This window comes from Ahaetulla prasina, chromosome 4 (assembly GCF_028640845.1).
Source record: "Ahaetulla prasina isolate Xishuangbanna chromosome 4, ASM2864084v1, whole genome shotgun sequence".
Classification (NCBI taxonomy): domain Eukaryota; kingdom Metazoa; phylum Chordata; class Lepidosauria; order Squamata; family Colubridae; genus Ahaetulla; species Ahaetulla prasina.
This window is the reverse complement of record NC_080542.1, coordinates 109,199,151-109,213,343: the sequence shown is the minus strand read 5'-3', so window position 1 is coordinate 109,213,343 and position 14,193 is coordinate 109,199,151. Positions and strand designations below refer to the sequence as shown.

General features: G+C 37.9%; 1 protein-coding gene across 2 annotated transcripts in view; it reads right to left on the bottom strand.

Moving 5' to 3' along the window:
- The window catches only part of MEOX2 (mesenchyme homeobox 2), a 75,827-nt gene that overhangs the window by 11,388 nt on the left and 50,246 nt on the right, over window positions 1–14,193 (bottom strand). Inside the window, exon 3 of one of the 2 annotated variants that reach the window (XM_058182037.1) lies at window positions 134–1,496. The exons of the other annotated variant lie outside the window; for it this stretch is intronic. Within the exon in view, the coding sequence (XP_058038020.1) occupies window positions 1,272–1,496 (225 nt within the window). The 3' untranslated portion in view covers window positions 134–1,271. Of the gene's footprint in view, window positions 1–133; window positions 1,497–14,193 lie in introns of those variants that run through there. 2 annotated transcript variants of the gene reach the window in all.

Sequence of the window (14,193 nt, the reverse complement as noted above, 5' to 3'; positions counted from 1 at the left end):
TTTCCCCACAGTATCAAGGTAAAAGCTTTATCCAATATGAAGTGCCCCATTTGTACAATTCAAACACAGGTATCATAGAGAATATTATGGTTCTAATATTTTGAGTTGTCCATAAAACTCTAAAGAAGAACAAGTCTTATTCAAAAGGAACATTTATTAAGCATTTCCTTTACAAAGTACAATCAATGTTTTGTTTAAAATTTTGGATTGTTCCTATTTCATTGTATATACACAAAAGCTTAAAAGAGGGAAGAAAATATCCTTATTTTTTGTGTTCTATACACAAACATATTTAATAAAACTTGATCATTACACAGAGAACTTTGCCTTGTTAATTTGAATACTTAATATTGGAAAATTAATACCTGATTACTAACACAAAATAATGGAAGGTAATAACTTTCCCATTTGTAAGAAAATACTGTTCACAATTCATTTTGAAGTAGCTTTATTAGATGTACTAGTACTATTCTGAATTATATCCAGCTATATGAATCATGTGCCTATTATATTATTGTAGTAATAAATTCTAATTATTAATCAAAATTCAGTTTTTCATAATAGCCATGATTCTTCTTTCAAAAAAAAATACCTTTGCTGTTAGAAAGTAAGATTTGAGGAACAAGGTTTAATAATTTCCTGTTAGCAGCAATTGATAGTAAATGCAACATAAAATTTGTTTTGTCTGTGGTATAAGGATTTCAACTAGCAGACTCATTTATACTACTTGTTATGTGAATGCAAATGTCTGCATGTATTCTATAACTCTGAAACACAAAACAAAAAAATAGATTGAAAAAAGCCATTTATTCTCATGGGTGACTATTGCGGTTAGCAAATATGAATGCACTGCTAAAAATGAGTGAAAAGTAAAAATGCTGAAAAGTAGATATATACAGAGTAAAAATACAGTTCTTATCCTCTTGAGACAGTGTTTCTGTTGACACTGTGTGGAAAGCAACGTCATTGTTTGATGCAAGCTAAAGCAACAATATCTGCTCCATTGTCACTGAAAGGCCAAGCGAATCTGGAATGTTGAAAAGCAAATGTATCTCCTGCTTCTACTCACAAGGCACATGGGAGGCATGGCACTTACTGAATCTAAGCACAAATAATAATAATAGTTCAAGAGTAGCAGAAATAGTAAGTCCTAAGTTACTTCCATTTTGATTGTCAGAAAGTCAGTCACTTGCATATATCAATGTCCACATAAGCTCGCTGTGTTAAAAATGGCTTTCCTGAGAACAGACCTAGGATTCCTTCCTGCCTTATCATAAGTGTGCATGCTCAGAGCTATGATCACTGTCGTGGCTGTCGTCATTTGCCAGGGAGTCCCCTGTATGTTGGAGACTGGCAGCACCAATGCCAGAAAGCTCTGATGGGAGCAGAGTGCCTTTTTTCACGTTTACCAATTCTTTCTCTCGGGCTGCAGCTCCCTGTTGCCCTCCTTTTACCCGTTTCCATTTCATCCGTCTGTTCTGGAACCAAACTTTTACCTTTAATCAGAACATGCAAACAAACAAGAACACCATCAGTAAATGGCCACACATTTCTTATCAGGGGGGAAAGCAACGGAAGGTGCTTGCTCCTTATGTTTTAAATTGCTTAAAATAGGCAATAAGCAACCTAGGGCTTGATGGGCCTATGATTAATTTCTGGGATATATTCAGAAGATCCACTCAGATCTCTGGTAAGAGCTATCAGTTGGTCCTTATGTCCTGTTGAAAAGAGAAAAGAAACCTTTACTTGATTTTTATCTCATCTTTACTATTGTTTATAAATAATGCAAGGCAATGAACATACCTAATACTCGGTCCTCTTCCTATTTTCCCCACAACAACCTTGTGAGGTGGGTTGGACTGAAAGAGATTGACTGATCCAAAGCCACCTAGCTGGTTTTTCATCCTTAGGGAAGAACTGGAACTCATGATCTCCTGGTTCGTAGGCCAGCACCTTAACCACTAGACCGAATTGTCAGAACTTGGTGTCAAAGCAATAAGAGGTACTTTTCTTCAACCAGGTTCAGCATATGGTATCCTATAAAAATGCACTGGAAGAAACTATTTAAGATAAAGTCATTGTGAATAAATGCTTATTGTATAAAGGTTCTTGTACTTATGTGTTTATAGTTTTCAAGTGGTTTTATGGTATTGCAACTATTGTATCTATTAGGAAATATTTATAAAATTGCATGCCTATTTCATGTTAGAAGCCTTGCCAAGGATATGTTGCTTAAAACCTTAGATTGGTAACAGAAAACTGAATTTAAAATAAGCCAATCTGAATGCATTTTTTATTTAACTATTTTTGTGGGTTCCATTTGTATATTTATAGTTTCCAAGTGGTTGTCTGGTGTTGCAAGCATTGTATTTATTAGCAAGAATTTATAAAATACATTTAAGTCATCTGAGGATTGAAAAGTGTTCCAAGATCCTATTGGGTTTTCTGCCAAAGTGAACCAACATGCCATTATTAATATTAGTTTCACCACTGCTCAGTAAGTGACAGATTAGCTCACCACTGTTATAAAGTGTTGGAGCACAGACGTTCATTTGCACCCCTAAAAGCAGACAGCCTTATTATTCTTAAATATATATTATTTATACTGTGGTCCTGGGAAATCCAGAATATGTCATTCTTAAGAGAGAAAGGGCTGGATAGAAAATTCTGCACAGTGGAAACTTGTGGAAAGGGGAAAATTGCCATATCCCTGGTTATAGCTAATTATACATGTTTCAGAACTTTAAAAAAGCAACCTCAAGGACTTTTAGAGCATGATGCATTGTATGTGAGCTGAAGAACCACAATATTTCTATATTCCAAAGTCATATTTTATATTCATAAAATATATAGAGATTTTGGAAATTCATTTAAATTCTATTAAAAATGATGGTATTTTTAACTTTAATTTTAAAGTTGAAACATATAAGGCAAGATTGTATAATTCACTTATTTATGTTCACGCTGCTATTGTAACTAGACTACCTTAAGTATCTAGAAACTGGGCATAGTGATTTCAGATTAGTAAAAACTTCACCATACTGATCACATCATTTCTTCTATATAGCTTGCTAGAGCCAAAAGGAGCAGGCATGTATTTAACTGCTAGCTGTTCTTATGTGAAGAAATACTGTTACACCATCTGTCAAAAGCTTTCATAGAAGCAATGTCAAAAGATTCATAATTGTTCTCTTCATAAACCTCTTTGGGTAAATTATTCATGTCATTTTTCACAGTGAATTTCCTCTAGTAAAATGTTGATGAGTTGGCTAATACCACCTGCATTAACTACTACTACTACTATTATTATTATTATTATTATTGTTGTTGTTGTTGTTGTTGTTGTTGTTGTTGTTGTTATTATTATTATTATTTATTAAAGTTTTATACCGCCCTTCTCCCGAAGGACTCAGGGCGGTTTACAGCCATAATAAAAAACAACAGCAATATGCACATAAAACCATAATTTAAAAAACTTATTATACAAATGGCCGAATTTAAACATTTAGAATAAAACCCCAAATTTTAAAATGTTAAAACATTAAAACTAATTAAAATCCTATTAAAATCCTATGCCAGTCCTGCGTGAATAAACAAATAGGTCTTCAGCTCTCAGCGGAAAGTCCGAAAGTCTGGCAGTTGCCGAAGTCCAGGGGGAAGTTCGTTCCAAAGGGTGGGAGCCCCCACAGAGAAGGCCCTCCCCCTGGGGGCCGCCAGCTGACATTGCTTGGCTGACAGCACCCTAAGGAGTCCCTCTCTGTGCGAGCGTACAGGTCGGTGGGAGGCATTCGGTAACAGCAGGCGGTCCCGTAAGTACCCTGGCCCTAAGCCAGGGATGACAATGCTTGGGATGATTATGTTGATGTAAAACCAGTGAATTCAGTAAACTATGGGTTGATTATTGGTATTTTATCAAATCCTTTTTTCATTAGTTTATGCATACATCCACAAATGAACAAACATGTTTGGAGAAATGGGGGAGACATTCGTTTGTCATTGTCTATCTATCTCTACATGCTTTATTTATCTGATAGGAAGACATAATATTCTCCTCCACACACAATTAGACTGAATTAGAAGGTGGAGATGAAATGGGGTGGGGTGGGGTGGGGTGGGATGAGACTGGGGTGGGGTGGGACGGGACAGGACAGGACAGGACAGGACAGAATAGCATAAGTGATAGAAGATAGGATAGGGGATAAGGGACAGGAGATGGTAGGAAATGATAAGATATAGGAGATGTTAGGCGATAGGAGATAGGAATGGGATGGAGAGAAGAGGAGAGGAGAAGGAGAGTGGAGAGCGGAGAGGAGGGGTGAGGAGAGGAGAGAGAGGAGGGAGAGAAGAGAGAAGAGGATATAAAAGATAGGATAGGGTAAGGTAGATTAGGGTAAGGTAGGGTAGGATAGATAAGGTAGGGTAGGATAGGATAGGATAGGATAGGATAGGTTGACAGATAGGAGATAGGACATGATAGAAAACAGAAAATGATAAAAGATAGGAGATGATAGGAGATATGAGTAGGATAGAATAGGATAGCATAGCATAGCATAGCATAGCATAGATGTGCAAAACAAATACATAAACACTATTGCTAATAAACAATAAGTTACTGATTCAATAGTTTTTGTTTCCTGGTCTGTCCATTTTTAAAGTATGGAACTTGACAGGCATGCTCAGCAACATTTATTGCATCAAATATACATACACATATACAGGTAGCCCTCCACTTACAACCATAATTGGGACTGGAACTTCCATTGCCAAGTAAAGCAGTTGTTAAGTGATACGGCTCCAATTTTACAACTTTTTTGCTGGGATCAGTAAGCATATTATCATGGTCATTAAGTGAATCATATAGTTGCTACATGAATATGGCCTCACCCATTGACTTTTCTTGTTGGTAATAGTAAATGAATCCAGGATGCTACAATTATCACAATGCAAAGTGGTTGCCAAGTATGTGGGTTTTGATCATGTGACCAGGACAGTCTTAAGTGCGAGGACAGTTAAAGTCATTTTTCCAGCACTATGTATCTTCAAATAGTTACTAAACAAATGGTTGTTAGTTGATATTAGTTGTTGTTGACAACCTATACAAAATCTTTCACAGGCAAAGTTTTATTGGGCAAAGAAAGGATTTCAGTTGGAATGTCTAAATTGATAAGATGGAAAAGGTCTAAATTGATAAGATGGAAAAGGTGGATTTTCTGAAGCTCTTTTTTACTGTATTTATTTACTGTTTTGTATGTACTATCCTTTTGGAGTGGTGATCAAGTTATATTCACAGTTGTCTTCACTTTGAATATATATAGCAATTAGAAATCAAAGATATGCTGGTGTATATATTTTTGTCCAAAATGACATCATATGCATTTTATTCAAACTTCTCAGGTTATAGGGTTTTTTTCTTCTTAACGTTTTCTTGCAAGTGCAAATTTGCTTTTTTATTTGGATCAACTAAGTATTAATCCCCACAGGTTTTCACAGAAATTGACCAAGTGGCTTATTGTCCAAGCATCATGTCAGGGTCTCAGAGAGAATAATTGATCCAAAGTCATTCAGCTGGCTTTCGTGCCAAAGGCAGGATTAGAATTCAATTTCTTAGTTTCTAGCCTGGTGCCTTAATTCTAGACCAAACTGCCTGTCTTCACAGAATACAATTAATAGAATATATACAATATTCTATAAAACGAACAATGTAGCAAAAAAATATGTTTAGCTCAAGAGAAATGAACAAATCAAGATCAAAAATTTAACTATTCTGCTATCACTATGATTAATGGAAATCTTATATCCTTATTCAGCACATGTTGTCCTCAACTAAGAACCATTTATTTAGCGATCATTCAAAGTTATTATGGCATTGAAAAAAGTGACATGATTTCTCACAGCATTGCTAGAGTCATATGATCAAAAGTCAACACCTGGCAACTGGCATGTGTTGATAATGGTTGCACTATGCTGAGGTCATGTGATTATCATTTATGACCTTCTCAGTCAGTTTCCAACAAGTGGGGGGAAGTGACTACATTTTTTACTTAACTGCAATGATTTATTTAATAACCATAACAAAATGATTTTAAAATTATGTGTGACTCACTTAACAACTTTGCTTAGGAAATTTTGGTCCCATTATGATTTTAAGTTAAGTGGAATTCTAGTGGAAACAAAGACTGATGATACAAAAACAGCAATCTTCCATTATGTCAAAATGTAGCCTGTATCCTCTAAAAAATACAAAATGGGGGACTCTAAAATCTTATGAAGTTTTACTGAAGGAAATCTAAGACACACCCCTGTAAAATCTGACTTGCATCACAAAAGAATATATGATCAACCTGCATTTTGCACAGTGAAGTTAGAAATAATTCAAAAGAACAGATGTCTGGTCAAACTAAGTAGCTCTCAGACTGATAAATTTCAGCTTTAATTATATTCAGAAGTAAATGATTATAGCCTATTACTAAGGTAGCAGATGTGTTCAGTTTTGCAACTTTTAAGGAAGTATGAGTTAATGAGAAAGAAAAAATAACATTCTGTATATCTGAGAAATTCAAACAGGGGAAGAAAAAGAGCCTGAAATAGAGTGTAAACATGAGTAAACTAATGTCAAATACAATCATGCATGTAAAATAGCAAATACTATTAACTTTTATTTATTTATTTACTTATTATATTTATATGTCACTCATCTCATCTAGGGACGACTTTGAGTTTTTTAATAGCGCTATGGAGTATTCTATGTCCAAGCTGATTTGTAGTGTTGGGCAAACACAGGGCAACTAAAGATATCTTAGCTGAATTCACTCTAGGAAAGCACATACGTAAAAAGGATCAAGGCAAGGACCCTCTGAGGACCCAAGGAAATGGAAGTGAGAGAGCAAGTCCAGCCAAATTTTTAATAATAGTCCTTTATGGCAATGTTCTCTAGAGGAAGAAAAATTGGGCTGGTCAGTTCTAATCAAACTTCAGTTTTCTTTCTGCTCATAAGAGTATATATCTCAGTCATTGTCTTTTGTAGAAGAATTGCAAGGAGAATGAAAAAACAGATAAAATTGCTTGAAATATAATAAGCCAAACTGCAAAGGTCATATGTAAAAAGAGGTGTAAATTGGCAAGTGTTGGTTAGTCTAAGGAAGTGAGTAAGCCTAAGGGAGTCTAAGTCAATCTAAGGAAAACTAGATTGGCCAGCACATATAAGCAACGCCTGGAAGAAAGCATAAGTTAAACCATCTGAGCTCTCTCTAAATTTAGATGTCTTTTGGCAAAATCAAGACATACTCTGTGTAAAATAAGACAATCCCTTTTTCCCTAATGCCTTTTACTTCCATTAGACCAGGCTGTGAATAATGTCAATTAATTTATTATTCTCTTGGCATGAGTCTCAGTACTTTCCATTTAATGAAGGGAATTTAAGGGTAAGTGCTCTAATTTGGAGACTGAATTGTCCAACCTATGTATTAGATTTCAAGGCTGACACATAGGTTACATTCACACATGACACAAAAGCATAGTATGATTTATTTGCGACTCATCATCATTGAGCCATTGGCTTACTCAGCAACTCTGATTTAATAAATCCTGCTTTACTATGAAGTATATACTGAGCCAAAGGGAGACAAGTGGAAAGACCATAGCTCAGTAGTTGAACATAAGCTTTGCATGTCTAAGATTGGGTTGAACTTTACGATCTAAAATGTCCATGTTGAGAAAGACTTTAAAGTCTTGTAATTGTGTCAGGGACAAAAAGTGGTATAAAAATCAATCTGACAACCGAACCATGGCATAAGAACGCAATATCTGACAGACTGCTTATTTCCAATCACTTCTGAGATTCACCTGAGATTTTCTCAATTAAACTTGCATCCTATTAGACCAATAAAACATACTTTCTCTGCAGCAGCCCAGGCCCTCTGGAACAGTGGTCACCAACTGATGGTCCATAGACCACTGGTGGTCCACGAGAAAATTTTGGTGGTCTGCAGAAAAATTATTTGCATTTTTTTATATTGCACTGAATTAGTGATCCTCAAACTACTGGGCTGGATACGTGCAATGAACAGTTGTGTTTTTACAGAGTCTTCCCCTTTGGGCTCTTTTTCTGAGGGTTGGAGGGGGGCATAAATTATGACTTGGGGTCTGCTTCAGCCTCCTGGCATGGGGCTTTGGCCGAAGGCAAGAAGAAAGTGCCGCTGGTGGCGAAGAGCCAGTGGGCCTTTCTTCCAGTGGGACTGCATCATGGCTTGGAACTGGCTGACCATCTCAGCCCACTGAGCCTCCAAGTTTCCTCTGCTTGGAAAGCCTATGCTCGTAGTCCTCAGTGAGGTGCTTCTGCTGAGCCTCCTTCTTGCTTAGATCCAATCTGAACTAAGCCAGCTCTTTTGCCAACTCTTTTTCATGGTGGCTGCTTAGCTCCAACAACTGCTTCCTGTTGGGGCCCTAAACAGCCTGGGGATGTGAGAAGTGGCTGGGAGGAGAGGGGCAAGTAGAGGCTGGCGAGATGCCCCTCCATGTGACTGACTTCGAGTTGGCCATGCCCATCCAGTCACATGACCACCTAGCCAGGTCCACCCAGTTAGTCATTAGGCAGATCATATTAGTGGTCCACAGGATTTAAAATTATGAATTTAGTGGTCCCTGAGGTCCGAAATGCTGGTGAGCCCTGCTCTGGAACATTCTCATCCCAGTGACATCTAGTCTCCTAGGGTTTGGAAGATCTTTAAGGTTCTATGGCATGTTTTATTGGAATCGTTATCTTTAGTCTGAGCTGCCACATCTTGCTTCATGGGAGCCTTATAGGCAGCCATAATAAATTGAAATCATAATAATAAATGCATGGTAAAGGAAATAATAAACCCATGATAAAAATGAATACTTCTTTCATACAGATCAGTAAAGCCTTTCTGCATTTTAATAAAAAGCTGAAAAGCCACTTCCACTATAATCTTCATTATTAGAACAATTTTGTATATGTATCTTCAGGTCAATGTTGATTCCTAGTGAATGCCTTGACTATTCCCTATAATTTTCTTTGCAAGATATTGAAAGTGATCAACTTCTTAGGCCTGAGAAAAAGTGAGTTGCCCAAGGTCAGCTAGCTGAATTAGATCACACAGTTTCCTTGTTTCTAGTCTGATGTCTTAACCACCATACCAAACTGGCCCATTAGAGTAATTGCAAATCCACATTTATCAAATTAAGTAATATACAGTATTAAATATTACAGTATTAAGAACTGTAAAATTCTCTTAGAGATGATTTTGCTTTCAGAAGCCAATTCATTCAACATGCTGAAGATAATTCCCACACTATGGAAGAATTTTATCTCTACTTTTTTGTTAGAAAATGAATTCAGGCTCACCATTCAACCAGGTCTTTTAAAACGCTATCATGTTACATATGTTTAGAAATGTGATTTAATAATTTGATTTTTAAAAAACCTATTAAACTATCAGATGGAACAGCAAATAGTGAATTATTGTGTTTTACATTCTATAATATGTGCTAACCCTAGCTGGTAAGCAATAATGAGATAAAGTAACGGTATCTTTACAATAATAAAAATTATTTTTCCCTCAATCTTCTCCATTTGGGGATCAATTAAAACACAGAAACGTAAATTGATATTTAAGTCAATTAGGAGGCTGTCTGGCATTCTCTTAGCAGAAATATTTTCCTAGGTTCAACCCATTCTGTTCCATTACTGCTACCTTTCCATAGATTATTTCTTAAAGCTTCTAACAATTGTTTTTAAATTATGTTGACATCATAAAGCATCTAGATCTCAGAAAAACTGAAATAATTCAGCTTAACTGTTAAAATATTCCATGATTGCAGTCTTCTTGGTAAGCTTTTGGTAGTGGTTTTTTGCTTCCGCTTTCTAAGCCTGAAAGAAAAAGAGTGACAGGCCCAGCTGGTTTTGGGCTTTATTATGGGATTAAAGCTCATGGTCTCCCAGTTTCTAGTCTGGTGCTTTAACTCCTACACCAAATTGGTTGTCACATGCTAATTATTGGTTTTAAACTGAATTTATAATTAGTGGCTTGAGCTAGTCATTTAAAATATAGGCTTTCAAATATTTTGTAAGTCTGCAATACTGCATATAATTATTTAACACTATTAAGTCTTATCATGTCAGTAGGATCTACTTAGATGTTAGGTAGTTAAGACTGCCAAATTCTTACATCTTACTTATTAGAGAACAAATTACATAAATCTCCTTTGGAAATAAATAGGTTTGAACTCCATTTATCACTTGTACTAAATATAACATCCTGGATGTTTCATATACAATTTCCTCCAGAGATCAAATTTAGAGAGATGAAATCTGAGCTTCCACTGGATTTCATGATGAGTCAATAATGGAATGGATATATGATCCTGTAACGGGTAAGAAATAGGAAGGAAGTATGAATTCTGAGAATGAATTCTCTTAAATTCCTACAGATCCTGTATACTTGAAAATCAGAATCCATACAGTATAAACAAGAATTACCAGTCTAAGAAAAAATGTATTCTTTTTCTTTATTTTTAGAAAAATAAATGGGTAAGCTTGTTTTGCTTTTGAAATATTTTGATCCCTTTAATTAGTCAAACTTTATTCTGCACAAATCAATGTCAATTACTATATATTGCATATTCAGATAGTCATCGAATTAAGACCAAAACTGAGCCCATAATTTCTGTTGCTGAGTGACTTAAGTGTTGTGTCCCATTTTACAACCATTCTTGGCACAGTTGTGAAGTGAATTACTGCAGTTGTTAAGTTAGTAAAATGGTTATTAATTGAATCTGGCTTCCCCATTGACTGGCATGTCATAGGGTAACAAAAGATGATCATATCTTAATGAACGTATCTTTTCTTTTATGTACACTGAGAGCATATGCACCAAGACAAATTCCTTGTGTGTCCAATCACACTTGGCCAATAAAAAAATTCTATTCTATTCTATTCTATTCTATATGATCCCAGGACACTGCAGTTATCATGAATATTCAGTTGCCAAGCATCTGAATTTCGATCATGTGACCAACAGTCGTAAATGAAAAATGGCCATGAGTCATTTTTTCAGTATTTTAACTTTGAATGGTCTGTTGTAAGTCATGGACTATCTGTATTTTAGTGGAACTAAAACATGATCATGTAGTCGGGGTAATTTAAAAGTATATCAACATAACATTCTTGCCACCACATTGAATAAAAATTTGCCAGATTATATATTAATTAAATACAATTTAACTTGTGTTTCTAAAATCAGTTACATTTTAAAGCAATTCACAAAATAATTAAAATCATGTTAAAATGTTTAGGTTATACTTTTACCATTAACAAAGGTGTTTCCTTAAAAATCCTATCTTAAAATTAACATGAAGTACAGACCACATGGTTTTAGGTTTTGAGATATCATGCTAAAGTTTTTCTTATTGTGCACCTGATGAAAAGTTCTGGAGAAACTAAATGTTTAACTACCATTACTAGGATCAATAAAAATCGCCATTTTTACTGATCCTAGTAATGATCCAACTATGGATTTTGGATCAAGACAGTTATGTAGCTGTTTATTTGCATTTGTAGTTGCAATATGGAAAATATTTTAAGTTATAGCCAACTTTATGAGGATGGATTTTTGCTTATGAACCTTTTTTCACTTTTCTCTCCTTTTTATCTATTCCATGTGTTCCAAATCTAGTCCAAAAGATTTCCTAATTCTTCAGAGCCAATTTGATTATGTGCAGCATGAGGAAGGAAGAATTAAAATCCAGTGTTTTCTAGATGCTCTTTGGCTACGATTAGTATAAATTTTAGTTTGTATTTGTAATCTGTTCACGTTTCCAGACAAAAGTCCCCCTGGAACAATGTTTTTATTTTAAAACAAGAGCCTTATTTTTTCACAGAACTGCATTGACTTTTGATCTAATATTGTTTTGGATTCTGCCAATGTAATTTAGAACCCTAAATGAAATTATACATATTACTTGGAAATAACCACAATTGACAATGGCAGGAATCTACTTTTGAATAAACCATTTTAGTAGCATGAGTCATTCTAAATCAGCAATGAAATGTTACCGGTTCACATTTACGTAACATAAACAAAACCTACCAGTTCCTCCGAACTGATATTTCCGATGATCAGCTGTGCCTTGCTATTTAAAATTGCTTTTTAAAACCCTGCTTTCTAGTGAATCTAAATCGCACGGCACAGCTGTTCCCCACTCACTGTTCTACTTACAGTGTTTCCACGAAAATAGGACATGTCCCAAAATAAGGCCAAACCTGATTTTTGGGGTGGGCATAAATATATGCCCTCCCCTGAAAATAAGCCCTAGTGAAGAGGTGGGTGGAGGTTCACCCCTTAATTGCTGGCTGCTGATCAGCTGAACCAGCAACGGCTGTGCAACTCAGCCCAGATCTCCAAAGCACCTCCCCAGCTGCTAGCCTCCTCCCCCTTTTCCTGCCAATCCTTCTTTATTTGGGATCACAACACAGACACACACAGCACAGACTCCCCAAAATGCTTCATCCAAAGCCTTCAGCCTTGCAATTCTGGAAAGAGTGTCTCTGTTGCAATCTTAAAGAAAGAACGTGTATGTGAGTGTGAGAGAGAGAAACTGTTGTGACATTTCTCCAAAGCAGCGACTGGTCAGAAAAGGGCATGTCCTCCCTAAGGGAAAGGGTGCACTTCAGGAGCCTCAGGCCAGGGACGCAGTGACCGAAAATGGCAAGGCTCTGGATGGGTTTGGCTCTCTGCCGCTAGTGAATTTATGCACGCTTCTTGGTTGGTTTAGCTTGAGGGGCGGGGAAGCTGTGTGATCAGAGCACTTGGAAAGGGACAACCGAAGGGGAGCGCAGGTGAGCGGGCTAGATGGAGTGCTGTGCTGGGCCTTTAAGCAGGACAGGCCTTCGGGGAGTAGGAGGAGGAAGCTGCCACTCCACCCAAGGACAGCCTCCCTGCTCAGAAGCAAAGGGTGGGGAGGGCCCGGTGTCCAGAACCATGAAAGGCTCGCATTCAATAAGCTGTGCCCTCCCCAGCCAGCCGCGCAATGCAGGTTCAGCCGCCCAGCACAGTGGATACTTCCACCTGGTGCTTTGCTCATGGCAGGCGATGGCCGCCGCCTTCACCGCCCAGCATCTCATCTACCCAATTGTCTGGTTCCCCTCCACCATTTCTTTTTTCTCTCTCTCTGTCGCTCATACACACAGACACAGAGAGGGAGACAAGTGAGTGAAAGGTGTTTGGGTGCCCGATAGGCACCAGCCTGCATTGTCAAATGTTTGGGCTACTAAGTGCTGGCCTGTATGCCTATTCGGTCTTGCAGGGGCTGGGCTACAGCTACGCCGAGTCAGGTGCTTTTTGGCCCTGGCCTTGGTGGCCACTGCAACCCTTGTTCCAGTTCTGTACACAGTTGGCTTGAGAGCCGCAGCATCCACCAGACCCAGGATAGTACCCTAGCACCTGCAGCACCAAGTAGGCATGCAGGCTGGTGCTCAGTAGCCCAAAGGAGATGCCTTCCTGCCGGAGTTCCATGTCCAGCCAGGGAGCAATTCCCAGGACTGCCTGATTATCAACCAGTTGGCTGCATGGTAGGAGGGGACTTCCTACCCACCTGAAAGAAAGGCTGGGTTGCGTAAAGGGGATTTTCCCCTCCAAGACCTTCTCAAGTGCCGGGCTGCGGGCTCCACCCAGGGAGCCTCAATCTGGGCCATACTATTGGCAACTGATTGAGATAAGACTGTTCTTGAAGAGGGCGCGAGACATGTGGGGCCTCCTGCTGCTTTTGCAGCCTCAATTGGCTGCAAAGCAGCCATGATTCTTGCTATCTCTTCTCTTGCCAGGCATGGCAGGGCTTTCTGCCCCTCACTTCTCCCCCTCCCTACCTGCCACTCCCAAATTGTGCCCCAAAATAATAAGATCCCCCGAAAGTAAGGCCAAGCCCTTGTTTTGGCTTCAAAAAAAGTATAAGCCAGGGTTGTTTCGGGGAAACACGCTACGTTCCCAAGTCTTTTTTCTGCGCAAAGCGCGCATTTGGTGCATACTGCGCATGTGCAAGCATCGTGTGCATTTGGTCATACTGCGCATGTGCATGCACAGCATGCATTTGGCGAGCACCACACATGCGCAGGCAGCAAAACAGTGGCAAACTGGCGAAGATTTCACCTCTGTTCTAAATGCAACTATTTTTATACAA